The sequence below is a fragment of the Trachinotus anak genome, unplaced genomic scaffold (assembly GCF_046630095.1).
Source record: "Trachinotus anak isolate AG129_WGS33_773 ecotype Australia unplaced genomic scaffold, CSIRO_AGI_Tana_v1 ptg000014l, whole genome shotgun sequence".
Taxonomy (NCBI): Eukaryota; Metazoa; Chordata; class Actinopteri; order Carangiformes; family Carangidae; genus Trachinotus; species Trachinotus anak.
In genome coordinates this window covers 15,504,670-15,517,669 of record NW_027273865.1, presented here as the reverse complement: position 1 = coordinate 15,517,669, position 13,000 = coordinate 15,504,670, and the positions used below count along the sequence as shown (strand labels likewise).

At 42.3% G+C, this 13,000-nt stretch overlaps 1 protein-coding gene across 4 annotated transcripts in view; it reads left to right on the top strand.

The window, feature by feature from the left end:
* LOC139632260 (zonadhesin) overlaps positions 1–13,000 on the top strand; it is a 43,347-nt gene that overhangs the window by 22,165 nt on the left and 8,182 nt on the right. For 3 of the 4 annotated variants that reach the window (XM_071497095.1, XM_071497097.1, XM_071497098.1), the window contains 24 exons: positions 335–438; positions 538–717; positions 795–1,016; positions 1,375–1,554; positions 1,678–1,869; positions 3,108–3,257; positions 3,402–3,505; positions 3,858–4,060; positions 5,162–5,382; positions 5,488–5,634; positions 5,761–5,925; positions 6,089–6,240; positions 6,458–6,626; positions 6,965–7,073; positions 7,516–7,652; positions 7,922–8,047; positions 8,395–8,574; positions 9,123–9,347; positions 9,484–9,610; positions 9,787–9,986; positions 10,094–10,306; positions 10,451–10,596; positions 11,109–11,236; positions 11,409–11,553. In XM_071497095.1, coding sequence (XP_071353196.1) covers positions 335–438; positions 538–717; positions 795–1,016; positions 1,375–1,554; positions 1,678–1,869; positions 3,108–3,257; positions 3,402–3,505; positions 3,858–4,060; positions 5,162–5,382; positions 5,488–5,634; positions 5,761–5,925; positions 6,089–6,240; positions 6,458–6,626; positions 6,965–7,073; positions 7,516–7,652; positions 7,922–8,047; positions 8,395–8,574; positions 9,123–9,347; positions 9,484–9,610; positions 9,787–9,986; positions 10,094–10,306; positions 10,451–10,596; positions 11,109–11,236; positions 11,409–11,553 — 3,925 coding nt within the window. The remainder of the gene's footprint in view (positions 1–334; positions 439–537; positions 718–794; positions 1,017–1,374; positions 1,555–1,677; positions 1,870–3,107; positions 3,258–3,401; positions 3,506–3,857; positions 4,061–5,161; positions 5,383–5,487; positions 5,635–5,760; positions 5,926–6,088; positions 6,241–6,457; positions 6,627–6,964; positions 7,074–7,515; positions 7,653–7,921; positions 8,048–8,394; positions 8,575–9,122; positions 9,348–9,483; positions 9,611–9,786; positions 9,987–10,093; positions 10,307–10,450; positions 10,597–11,108; positions 11,237–11,408; positions 11,554–13,000) is intronic. The other variant, XM_071497096.1, reaches the window with a different exon arrangement.

Here is a 13,000-nt window from a genome sequence, read left to right as displayed (position 1 = left end):
CAGTAGGATTTGAACTCTATGCTGAAAATACAGTACTATAGTGCTTCCTGCCTAAAAATTGTTCTCTATATAACTAGTAGTAATATTTGAAATGTTATGTAATCAAATCCACAGAAATTCTTGAAGGTAAAGATCCGTTTTTAGTTGAATGCTTTGCCAGTGTAAAACATAACAGCTCAATGACACAGCAGATTATGTCCTTTGAAATGATTTAAGGTAGTGGCATGGAGTGCTCTCTGTGATGTAATAATGAGGAATTATTTTCCATATTACATGAAATCACTTGACTACTGCTATGGTTTGCTGTTATTAAAATGTTCACATCTTTTGACAGTGAGCAGAGTGGGCTTGTACATGAGTCTCAGTGTCGTAGCTGCAGTCCCGGCTTTTACTGTTCAGAGACCGGCCTCTCTGTGGTCTCTGGACCCTGCCTGCCAGGTAAGAAATAAAATAATCTAGTTGTGTCAGTATGACACATTATCCTGCTTGATATGATGGAATAGCTTTGCAAGCATTTATCGAAGCGTTTGTCTCCAGGTTTCTACTGTCTAGAGGGATCCCAGACTGCTACTCCAATGTCAAGTGTGTCTGGAAGTGTTTGCCCAGCAGGCCATTACTGTGCAGAGGGCAGCAGTGTACCCACACCCTGCCCAGCTGGCTCTTACCGAAATGAGACCAGAGGAAAAGGCAAAGATGACTGCAAACCATGCCCTCCTGGTAAACAAGAAGTTATACAAAACTGACTTTTCACAACGTCACTGAAGATGTCCTCACTGTTCGAATGTCTTTGCCAGGCTGGTTTCAGGATTTGTCAGGCCAGAAAGAGTGTAATCCCTGTCCTCCTGGGTTCCACTGCCAATTCCTGAGTCCCAGCCCCACCAGGGGGATCTCCACTGGAGTCTCTAGCCCTCTGCCCTGCCCAGCTGGTTACATCTGTCCCAGGGAAAGTCCAGACAGTCAGCCTCTTCCCTGCCCCAAAGGCACCTACAGCCCCAGCGAGGGTCTCACCAACATAGGTAAAAACCCAGAGCCTTTGAGGAAAAAGGAAAAAATGTAATTATCTTGCACTGGACAAGTTCTTGTTTGAAAAAAATACAATTTGAAGGTCAAATAAGAGACTAAATTACTTAAGGCAGATTCTTTGAGTTGTAACTCTTGAGGGCTTCAGTCAACTATTGGTTATTCAAATCTAAGTCGCTCTTACGAAACAAATATTTTCTTTTTTTTTGATATGATCTTCCTTAATTTAGTTTGCTTCAGGACACTGACGTACAGTTGTGTGCCACCGTCTCAGTTGTGTTGATTGATGGCACCTGGCAGGAAGCTGGTTTTGCTTTCAGGACTGAAGTCAAAGCTGTCAGTCTGTGTTTGCAGGGGAGTGCCTAGTGTGTCCAGCCGGTCAGTTCTGTGGGTCTGAAGGTTTGATTGAGCCCTCTGGATCATGTGCCTCTGGGTATCTTTGTCTGAACGGTGCCACGGTGCCAAACCCGACTGACAACAGAACTGGATCTCTTTGTCCACCAGGGATTTTCTGCCAACAGGGGCAGCGAGCAGGTAGATGGAATAAAACACAACAAAAGTCCTCGGATGATGAGATTAATGTTTGTGTGAATGCAATTTCTGCCAATTAGATTAATTGTAAAGATGATGTTTTGCTGTTTCCCTGTTGTGCTCCAGGTGATTGCTGGGCAGGGTTTTATTGCAGCTGGGGCTCTAGCAGAGCAGATCAGATTCTGTGCCCAGCTGGTTTCTTCTGCCCCAGTGGAACACCGGTCCCCATGCCTTGTCCTGCTGGCACATTTAGCTCTGAAACAGGGTGCACACACCAGGACAACTGCACCACCTGTACCGCTGGGTCCTACTGTCAAGGTGGGAAGCATGGATTGTCCTAGAGCAGTGGTCAGAAACTGGCAGCCCGCAGGCAAAAACTGGCCCGCCAGCAATAATATCTAGCCAACCAGATTATTTTGATAATCAGATTTTATTGAGCAAATGCTAAAATATTGAACTGACAGTCTCACATTAATCTATAGCTAAGGTAGAAATAGAGCATCTCCCTCCACCTAAAGATGCTTATTATACTTTTGTCCATGTTAAGAGTGAATGACGGAGGCAAACAGTCACATCAGGCATCTGTGTGCAGTACCTGGTTTGACGATCGATCAACTTCATGCCAGAAACAGTTACCCACTGAATCACTTCCTCTTTAGCAATATTTGTCTTTTCATCTTGTCTACAAAATAAAAGTGCAAGTCCTGCAATTCTTTAGTTCCAACAAGCTTTTAGCTTTTATTGTGAAAGGTTCTGACAGGAAAGTTGTGTCGCTTGCTTGACAGACCTCTGAAATGGCAGACAAGAGATGTGTGATAAGAAAAAATAACACCAGTTCAATAAATCAGTCAAACGTGTAATATGTGACTGTGGGCCACAGAGTCACATGTGAACAGTAATAAAGTAAATTTAAGTTGCATTTTTATCAATGAATTTCTTAAATTAGCCTTTGATTGTTTTCCGGCCTGCCATGTATTGGGTTAGAAGGCATGAAGCCAAACTTACTTGCCAACCCCTGTTCTAGAGTTATCTTCAGCAAGAGTGTTTTTCTACATTCAAGATTCAACATTGATCTGGGAATCCATCACTGGGGACTAGACATTGTAATTCATTAGCAGTTGTCACAATAGATTAGCATGCAGTACAGCCACAGGACATGTTTTTAATGAGTTATTTTCAATAAGGGACACAGTGATCACGGACATGTTGCTAACTAACTACTGAATATTTACAGGCCTTCTCTGTTTAATGAAAGTAGCAAATCCACACCTACTCTGTGGAGATTGTCCAAAGTCAGTCTGGGAAGGTTTTACTAATTGAAGCAGAGCTAATACATCTTGAGGTAAAATGGGGACAGATAGTTGAAGTTCTCTCTTTATCTCTACTAATGTAAGTGAAAACTGATTTTTCAGTGTCAGAGAATCAGTGTCTTTAATCATGCAACTGTATCTTCAAGTCAAAGACACTTGAAAGTTGTAAAAAAAAAAAAAAGCTGTTAATTTTATTGGTTTATCAGATATAACATGTGTTTATTAATTCTTCTTTGTGTGCCTCAGATGAAGGTACTGTACAGCCTGCGTTGTGTCCCTTTGGATACTACTGTCCTCCAGGACTGACTCTAGGACTGGAGTTTCCTTGCCCCCCGGGCACTGTGCAGAGCCAGCTTGGAGCCTCCAGTCCTGAAGCCTGCCTGCCCTGCCCTGCTGGTATGGAAAGAATATGGAAGTGTTTTATTCTACGTCATCATAACCTGAACCCTAATTGAATGCAAAGGAACACTCATGCACAGTCAGGTCAATGTGTTTCAAATATTTATGATGATGGCTTCAATCTGTTGGTGTTTCCTGCAGGGATGTTCTGCTCTCAGTCTGGTCTGTCCCAGCCCACAGGACTCTGTGAAGCAGGATACTACTGTCCTGCTGGATCAACCAGCCCAAACTCTACTGAGTATCAGGTGTTGTTCTCTGTTGCCTCTTAAGCTGCATGACCTGTTCATGTTGGTTAGCTCAACAAGATATCAAAAGTTGGCCACATTTCCAGGATATTTGCTCTGGTTACTGATGGTGCCTTGACGATGAATTGCTTTTCCTCTAGTGCTACCACAAAATTTCCACTTGTAGACAAGAAATATTAGAATATAACTGTCAGTTTACCATTAATTTCTCTTAACACATTTCTGTTCCCCATTTTGTCCTCAATATTCTCTCATGAATATTGCATGAATATTGAAAATGAAAATAAATATTACCAAGTACAAATATCATTCAGTGTCTTTAACATGTCTTTACCTTTTTCCTTGTACTCAGGGCAATTCTAGTGGAAGCCATCTCTGCCCTTCTGGCCATTACTGCCCCTCAGGTACTGGCTATCCACTCCCCTGCCCCAAAGGCTCTCTTTCCATCTCCCTGGGACTGAAGGGAGTTGATGAATGCCCACTCTGCCCCCCTGGACTGTTCTGTGACAAGCCTGCGATAGCAGAGTTCTCAGATGCTCTCCCATGTCATGCTGGGTAAATACTTCTGCTCTTCTGGTTTTGCATTTCAAATCTCCCTATACTCTAAGCATGGATGCGCACACAGTCCTTTGTTTTTTTTGGGGTGGAGTTGGTCCATAATGGGTATCTCTCCTCCTTTCAGTCTCTCCCATATGTCTGATGCAAAGTTTTCTCACCTTTTTCCTCAAAAATATTTTTGGATTTATGCTTGGATTAAAGGGACCTGTCAAATATGTCAGCAAGATGTGTGGCGTGTTCAGAAATCCAACGCAAGGCAGTATGCGTGAAAACTTCAGAATCAGATGGATAACTCACGATAGCAGATGCCTTTTACATGTGTCTGAGTTTCAGCAGGGGAGGGAGCAGGTGTCTTCAGCAGCACAAGATTCACACTTTGCTAAGTGTTGAATTTGGCTGCAAATATTCTCTGCTATAAAACCAATTTTAAAGAGTGCTTCAGTGTGTCTGCCAAAGGACTTTTTTTTCTATTCGGTTTATAAGCTGTAAGTAAGATCTGAGGGGAATTTCACTTGGAGGAAGTAGAATTAAAATTTAGTGCAATTCAAAGACATTTAGCGATAAAACATTAGTTTTATTCTGTCTGACAATTAATTACTGCAAGTTATTAAAACATATTGATCTTTTTTTGGAAACACGATATACTTAGCAGCTGATGGTGATTAATTCTGAATGAGCAGAACTGAATATGTATGATTTATAACCATAAGTGTAAAGCTAACTGCATCAACATTAAATAGTGTGTGGTATTTTTAGCTGAATGGCTAGACTCTCCTGACTTAAACTGTATTACTTTCAGTGTCAGTGTTTTAAATCAGGTTGTGTACATGCAGTCAAATACAGTCCAGTTGTAAACTGGATTGTTACCCACTGAAAATCTGCCTTAAAGTATTTTATGGGGCACATCTGAAGAAGACTGGTTTACTATTGCCTTCACTGGCAACTATTTTCAAGATTTTCACAGCAGTGTTTTTCTGACATGAATTTTCCAAAATGTGGAAATTAAATTCCCTTGCTGAGAGATTGTTGAGACTTGCTAATGAGAGCTTGTGGCAATATTTGTGATGTGAAGTTTGTTTTCCCTGTTTATGCCCACAGGTATGTGTGCTTGGGTGGCAGCTCCAGTCCCACCCCATCAGATGGTTCCCATGGCTACCTCTGCCCCGCTGGCCATAGCTGTCCTGTTGGCTCAGCAAGTGAGGTGCCCTGTGAGCCTGGCACTTACAGTCCTGCCCCTGGAGCAGCCCACTGCATAATATGCCCTAAAGGGACAATGTGTTCCTCCTCAGCCACTCGAGAGCCCTCTATGTGCCCAGCTGGTGAGGATGGTGAAAATAAGCCTTCAGTGTTCAGTATGAATCATATAATTAGCATTTTTACATACAACAGTGCCACAGTCCATTGATGGGATTTGATTTTTGTAGGTCGTTTTTGTCCTGCTGGGACAGCCATGCCTCAACCCTGCCCTTTAGGGACTTTCAACGACCAGAGCGGAGCCCACTCTCTCTCTGCCTGCACCCCCTGTCCCCCTGGAGTGTACTGTAGCTTGTATGGAGCCTCACTGCCACAAGGTGATCAGACACACAGATATGTGGTGACATATTTGTATTCTTTTGGCAAAATGTAGACACCCTTATGCTAGTTTAACAATTTAGTAATAGGTAACCAAACTGATGGTGTTTTGTATTTTTGTTAAGGGTCTTGTTTGCAGGGTTTTTTCTGCCAAGGTGGAGCCATGGGACCAACACCACAGAGCTCTGACAACTTTTCCAGGAATGGCCCTTGCCCTGTGGGCCACTACTGTCCAGCAGGGTGCCTCTCCCCACTTCCGTGCCCTCTTGGCAGTATTCGCAAAACCACTGGTACACCCACTGTTTACACTCATTATGAAATGACATTTTCCTGTGTTAGAGTCACACCATTGTGTGATGAATTTAATGATGTTTTTAATCCACTTCATATCTTTAGTTAGAAGCCTGCATTTGCATTTGAAAGAGGTCCTAATCTGTTGTACCCCTGTTATAGGAGGTGTGTCCATGGAGAGTTGCTCTGCCTGTCCTGCAGGTCACTACTGTTCCACTGAGGGCCTGGCCAACCCCAGTGGCCCCTGTGCTGCTGGTTTCTACTGCCCATTTGACTTCTCTTCAACCACTCCATATGCCTTCCTCTGTCCCAAGGTAAAGGTTTTTCATACACTCTCTTAGTCAGTTTCTCTCTGTATTCCCTCTCTTCCCCTAAATTCCCTTCTCTATCCTTCCCCTAGCCATTGTTCTTATTGTTTTCCTAACACTATCTCCCAGAGAAAAGCTTGTACCACATTGCTTAATATTAATGTCCTGCTGCTTTGGATGCCACCCCTCAGATGGGCTGTTGTCATTTTGATTCTTTTTTTAGGGCCACTACTGTCCAGAAGGCTCTGCCATGGCCTTGCCTTGCCCCACAGGAGAGTACCAGCCGAACCCGGGCTCAGATAGCTGTATCCCCTGCCGACCTGGATTTTTCTGTGAGGAGGCCATAGTGGGGGAGCCACAGCCCTGCCCACCACACTCATTCTGCCCTGCAGGTACACTTAAAGGACATTTTGACTAAAGAGGATGACAACTTTCATTTAAATCTGCCTACCAGCATCTCTACGTCTCAGAAATGAGCTCACTACATCTGTACAAAACAATGTGGTCAGCACAAACGAGATGTGCCGAACTGCTGGCTGTATCTTCATATTTAACGCACTGTACTTTCAGCAAGCAAGTTAATATACTGATTTCCCAAAAGAATTAACTATTCTTTTCATTGGTGTTAAACATGCTGCAGAGATTTAAAATTTAAAGAAAGTAATACTAATATTGTCTCTTGTTCTCAGTTCTACTGCATCATGTTTTTGTTTTTTTTGTTTTTTTCCAGGCACCATGGTGCCTCAGCCCTGCCCCAATGGGACATACACTCATTCAAACCAAGGAGGACTACAGGAAGAGAGAGAGTGCTTACCCTGCCCTTCAGGGAACTTCTGCAGGTACACTGGATGTATCAAACCCCCCCCCCGTGCATGCATGCGGAAGTGCTCAAATGTACCCTTGTCTCACACTCACATGATGTGTACAATAAAGCACATGCACATGCTGTGCTCATGCATACACACACAGACACATGCTCAAAGGCAAACACTCATTTCTAGCGTCATTATGCTCACAATTAGCAGAATGCAGGAGTATATCATGTTCAGGTGTCACGGTTCACTGAGCAGCCAAATTAACACCTTAATATGCATGAATATAATGAATAGAGATATGCGTAAGGGAGGTGACCATGTTAGAAATTATGTAATTATCATTCTGTTTATCTAATGAAGCAGACAGTGAGCTCTAAATGTTCTTGTGTGTCTATGCATTTCTTTGTGTCTGCAGTGAATCTAGTAGTTTTGTGCCTGACCTAACACCCGTGTGTATTTTCTTCAGGGCTGGGAGGATCCAGGGCATGTGTGCTGCAGGATATCTTTGTGTTTCTGGGAGTGCAGATTTCACCCCTCAGGGACCAGTATCTAACTTGACGCAGTGTCAGTGGGGCATGCACTGCGCTGGACCATGTCCACCAGGTGCAATACATGAAAAAAAGCTGATAAGAAAAAAAAATGCTTCTAACAATACTCTGAGTATATGCACATATTTTTATACTTTATTCTGTAATTCTTTGACTTTCTTTGATTGGAAGTATTGGAAGTATTCTTTAAATGCCTCTTTGATCAAGTTTTCACCATCTTATTTGGGTGGTTAATCAGTTTATAGTTTAGCTCTCTTTATTTATGGTCTATGGTTTAGCTATTTTAAAATGAGTTGTTGAGACTGAACACATTATTTCTTCTAGGTTTCTATTGTCCTGAGGGCACAGAGGCAGCTCTGTTGTGTCCTGCAAATACTGTCAGAAGCTCCCCTGGAGGTACCAGCCTGCAGGACTGCTTACCCTGCCCTCCACAGCACTGGTGTAAACCTGGTATGAGCTGATAATGGCCTGTTTTGTTTTTGTAGCTTTTGTTTTGTAATTAAGTTTTCAGGGTAAAATGCAAGATAGAGTTTAAATTATGGAGAAGCCTTTTTTATAATTTGGTTTGAGAAGTTATGAAAAGGAAAAGGTGGGTTTAAAATGTTGAGTCAGACAGTAAAAGCAGGAGGGGTGTTGTAGTGCTGTAGTTTGAGAGCTCTTACAGTAGTAAAATTGACAATTTTTTCTTTGGCCTCTGTGAGCAGTTTTCAGCCCTTACGATTGAGGCACATCATACTGTGTCCTAAACATCAGGACACATTTTTACTTCCCTAAAATTTGACTTTTTTTTTTTGCAGGAGATCCGGTCCTTCACCTGTGTCCTGGTGGTCATTACTGTGATGGTCTGTCTGGCAGTGATTTCAGTAAAGGGGCGGGACCGAGGCCCTGTCCTCTGTACACTTATCAAGCTTCCCCAGGAGCAGGCAGCAAGGGTGACTGCCTGCCCTGCCCTCCTGGTTCGCACTGTAACAGCGCAGGTCTGACACATTGCATCTCACACACCAGACCACAATCTACTAATTACAAAGATTAACTAAAATTATATATACAAATGTAACAAATTCCTTTATTTTCCACTAAAGGTGATTTGATTTTGTGCTTTTTCATTTTGCTATATCCTGTGCCAACTGTATAATGAAATGAATAGGATAGTTGAAAACTAATTGCCTTTCCTTAATTTCAGTATGTACACACTCTATTGTACCTTTGCCTAAGAGTGGAGGTGGTATAATATGACTGAAGGCACTGAATTGAACTGCAGGCTACAGTTATGATTGAATGGTACATGTGTGGTGGGAGTGGAACCTCCATAACAAATGATTAATGTAAATGAAGGCTTTGTATATACTGAGTAATACAGAACTTTACTTGTGTTGGTTTCATTTTGATAAGCTTAATGGTTCTGGTTTTGTTTTTTCTAATTTAAAATCCAACTGAATGTGTGTGTGCAGTGATGCTGCAAATTGCATAGGATTATAGTGTGTGAAGATATGAGTAGGTTTTTCAGCAAACTGTTATTTTCCAGGGCTTACAGACTACTCAAACAGTCCCTGCCCACCTGGTTACTGGTGCAGTGGATCTGGACCCCCCAGCTTCTGCCCTGCAGGCACCAGGAGGCCCCTTCCTGGAGCAGCTACACCCAGACAGTGTGAACCCTGTGCCGGAGGAACCTTCTGCCCAGACCCTCAGGCTACAGGGAAGCCCAATGTGGAGGGGATCCCATGCAGAGCCTCTTATCAATGTCCCATAGGTAGGTTTATCAACACAGTTTATAATGTTAGCATATATTATCTTATGTATATCATGACTTTTAATTTTAATAAATGCCTCTCTCCCTAGAGACAGTAATGAGGTTCTACAGTAATGACTTTTTGGTTGTAATCCAGGTGCAGTCTCAGAGAAGCCGTGCAGAGCTGGCTCATACTGTGGACCACAGACTGCTGAACCTCAAGTCTGTCCTGAAGGTTATTTTTGTCCTGAGGGATCCCATTCCTACAATACTCCCGAACAACTGTGAGTGCATGAAACAGCTAATATCCTAAAACATGGCATGCAAACACATATTTGTAAGCTTGGCATGGAAATGAGGGGCTTTAAATGTTGAAATGATGAAAGCTTAATGGGTTTAAACTGATTGTACTGGGTGTAGGTTAAAGCTTTATAAATAACCCTGTTACCATGCTCCACAGCTGTCTGTTTCCCTACTATTGCCCAGCCAACAGCTCTTCCATGAAGTCCTGCAATGGGGGTTTCATGCCTGTCAATGCCAGTGGGCTCAGGGGATCCAGTCACAGCTGCTGTAGTGTGTGTGATAGGGGCACCTATCGTCCCTATCTCTCCCCCATACTACAATGCCTTCCATGTCCACCAGGATACTTTTGTCCCCCAGGTATTTTACTCACCACCGCACATCATTCCACATCTCAGTTCATTTGTAGAACACATGTTTTCATTGCTTAACTCCAAATAAAGTGTGAATTTATTTTAATTCAACAGGCACTGACGACTACAAGAGTAACCCTTGTCTTCTTGGGTATGTCTGTCCCATGGTATCCACTCAACCAATACCCTGTCCCCCTGGCTCCTTTGGTAACCTCACTCATGCTGAGAAAATGGGGGACTGTCACCCTTGTCCAGCTGGCACCTTCAACCACCTGCCTGCCCAGAAGGCCTGCTTTCCTTGTGGCAGCTCCTCTACCTCACTAGCCGGTTAGACCTTATCAGATGTTCCTAAATAACTCAGGTCATATGAAATTCTCCTATCTGATGCTTTAATGAGTTAAAATATTAAAAACTAATTTGTTTGGTTTTTTTATCAGTCAGGCTCTACATTGTTTGTTTTTTTTTCTTCAGGTTCCTCTTCTTGCACCTGTATTGGCAAGAACCGTGCCTTCCAGCCTTCAGATGGGTCATGTTTGTGTAGAACTGGTTTTATCTTCTACAATGAGCTGGATTTCAAAAGCTCTGCTTCTGACAGTGAATTGGACTGCCAACCTGAAGTTAGTAACAGATTTAAAAGGGATTTTTTTTTAATCTTCTCATCAAATTTCCTCAGTGTTTCCCATATTTGAACAGTTCATACAGACTGACTCTCATCCAAAATTAGTTACTTTTTATGTTTGAATTTGTAATTTCTTCCTTTTAGAAGTTTTCCTGGAAATGCATTCTAAGGTGTGGATTGATTGTCTGCCAGACAGATGTGAAAGCTGTTTTTTAGTCAGCTCAGTTTTCCAGAAGCATAGGAACAACCCCCGCACACCTCAGGGTCAACCACCACAAATAAATTCTTAAAATCTAAGAAACACTGCATTGATTTGACATATTGGCTATGATTTTATGTTGTGATTCCGGAAAACAATATAACAGTGACATGGGGAAATACTTTTGTACTGTAGTTCAGTCATGAGTGATGTAATGGCCAGCAAAGTCGGTGTGTTTGAAGCTCTTTAGATGCCTCTGTGTGTGTGTGTGTGTGTGTGTGTGTGTGTGTGTGTGTGTGTGTGTGTTTCAGGTGAACAGACGGTGTGCCACAGGGCAGGTACGTCTGGCAGCATCCAGAGAGTGTGTGTCACCCTCCCTCCACTCCTGTAATATCACCTGTGGACCGCATGGAGGAACTCTGGATGCAGAGATGGGAATGTGAATCTCTCTTATATATTTTGCAGTTAGTCATTGAACTTTGAAAATGAACCCTGTTTAAACCACTCAAACGAGATGTAGTGAAGAAATGAATAATGATCTCTAAGTGGTAAATAGTCTACTACTCTGTCTTTCTGTCTTTTGTCTCATCTGCCTGATCCTGACACCCCAGCTGCCAGTGTGAGCGATATGTGTCTGCTGAGGAGCTTTGCAATACTTCCTGCCTTTCCCGACTGCCTCAGCTCTCGGCTCAGCTCTCGCCAGATGGACACCTGCTGCTCAGCCTGAAAGAAAGAAACAGCATGGTGTGGGCAAGGGTGAGGGAGAGGAAACACAGCCTTTGAAAAACTGATGGTCAGCTACACCTTGCAAGCACATGCTATTTTTATTTACCCTGTACTTACTGATCAATTACATTAAGTCTATGTATGAGTGAGAGGCAGGATTTTCGGTGGCTGCTACCACCCGATAAGAGAAAGCACAAATACAACATTAGTGTTGTACTGGTGCAACCCAGAGACTTGTCAGACGGTAGGGTTTAGCTAAATTGAATAGTTGGTGGAAAGCTCAGAGTAGCATTTATCAGGGTCTTGTTGGGTCTGAGTTTAAGCAGGACACCTTGAAAAATGTTGCAGCTGCAGATTTTGTGATATCTTTGCATTACCCCCAAGAAAAGGTGACAAATAATGAACTCTTCCCTCCATGCAAGGAAAAAGTGTTCTGTATTTAAAATGATTTTGTATTTGACATTCAGCCATTATCAATCAGTCAAATATGCCACAGTTACTGGTTTTCTAACATTGTGAAAAGTCCTCAACACTAACTATCTCAGACACAAGTTTTAGTGCCATCATACAAACAGATGCCCAGTCAGTTACTTTAGAGAAGGCAACATGCAATTAGTTACTGATGGCTAATTATCAGGAAAAATATAGATTATTTTTATATATGTGTAGGAATTTCTACTTTTAGGATCTTTTGACTTTTACAGATTTACTTTATGGCCCCTGCTGTTAACTGATTATTAATCATATTTGAAATGTAAATATTAAACCTTAGACATAAAAACATATACATCAATAAACACTGCAGCAGAATCAAAAGATCTCCATTCTCTTTTATTCAGTTTTCGTACTATATCAGTGGCAGCAATTTGAGATAACTAAGATGAAAACTCAAAGTATTTCGCCTGAAGTATACACACGCCTCGGCTTCTGTAGCTATCAAAGGCACAACAGAACCTCCCTTTCCCAATGGACATAAACTCAGCACCAGTCTGGATTACACTGAAGTGAGCATTTTCAGCCACCCCAGAACATCTTCCCAAGGGTGTAGCTTCACTGTGGGTCTTATCTGCCCCGTAAACAACCGCGCTTTCTGTGATGCTGAGGTCTGTCTTTTCTCTCAGATTTACTGACTAACCACTGACATAAACATTTAACTTAAATAGTTAAGTTATACATAATCTGCATAAGATTCAAGCGACAATGAGTCCACTCACACTTTAGCTCACTTCTCTCTCTTTTTTCTCACTTAAAACTTAGCAATTTTGATTGAGCATCCACTGGGGGGTTTGTATGGCACATACATCCACAACAACACACCCAGAGGGATTCAGCCAGGAGGTCTGTGTGTTGACACTCCCCACTCACTGAACACTGACTTTTTTTTCCTTTCAGCCTTAGATGTTCACTGCCAGTTTGCAGAAATATATATAGTTTTTTTTTTATTATCCTGTCAAACATAGACATGGCAAGATAAAAG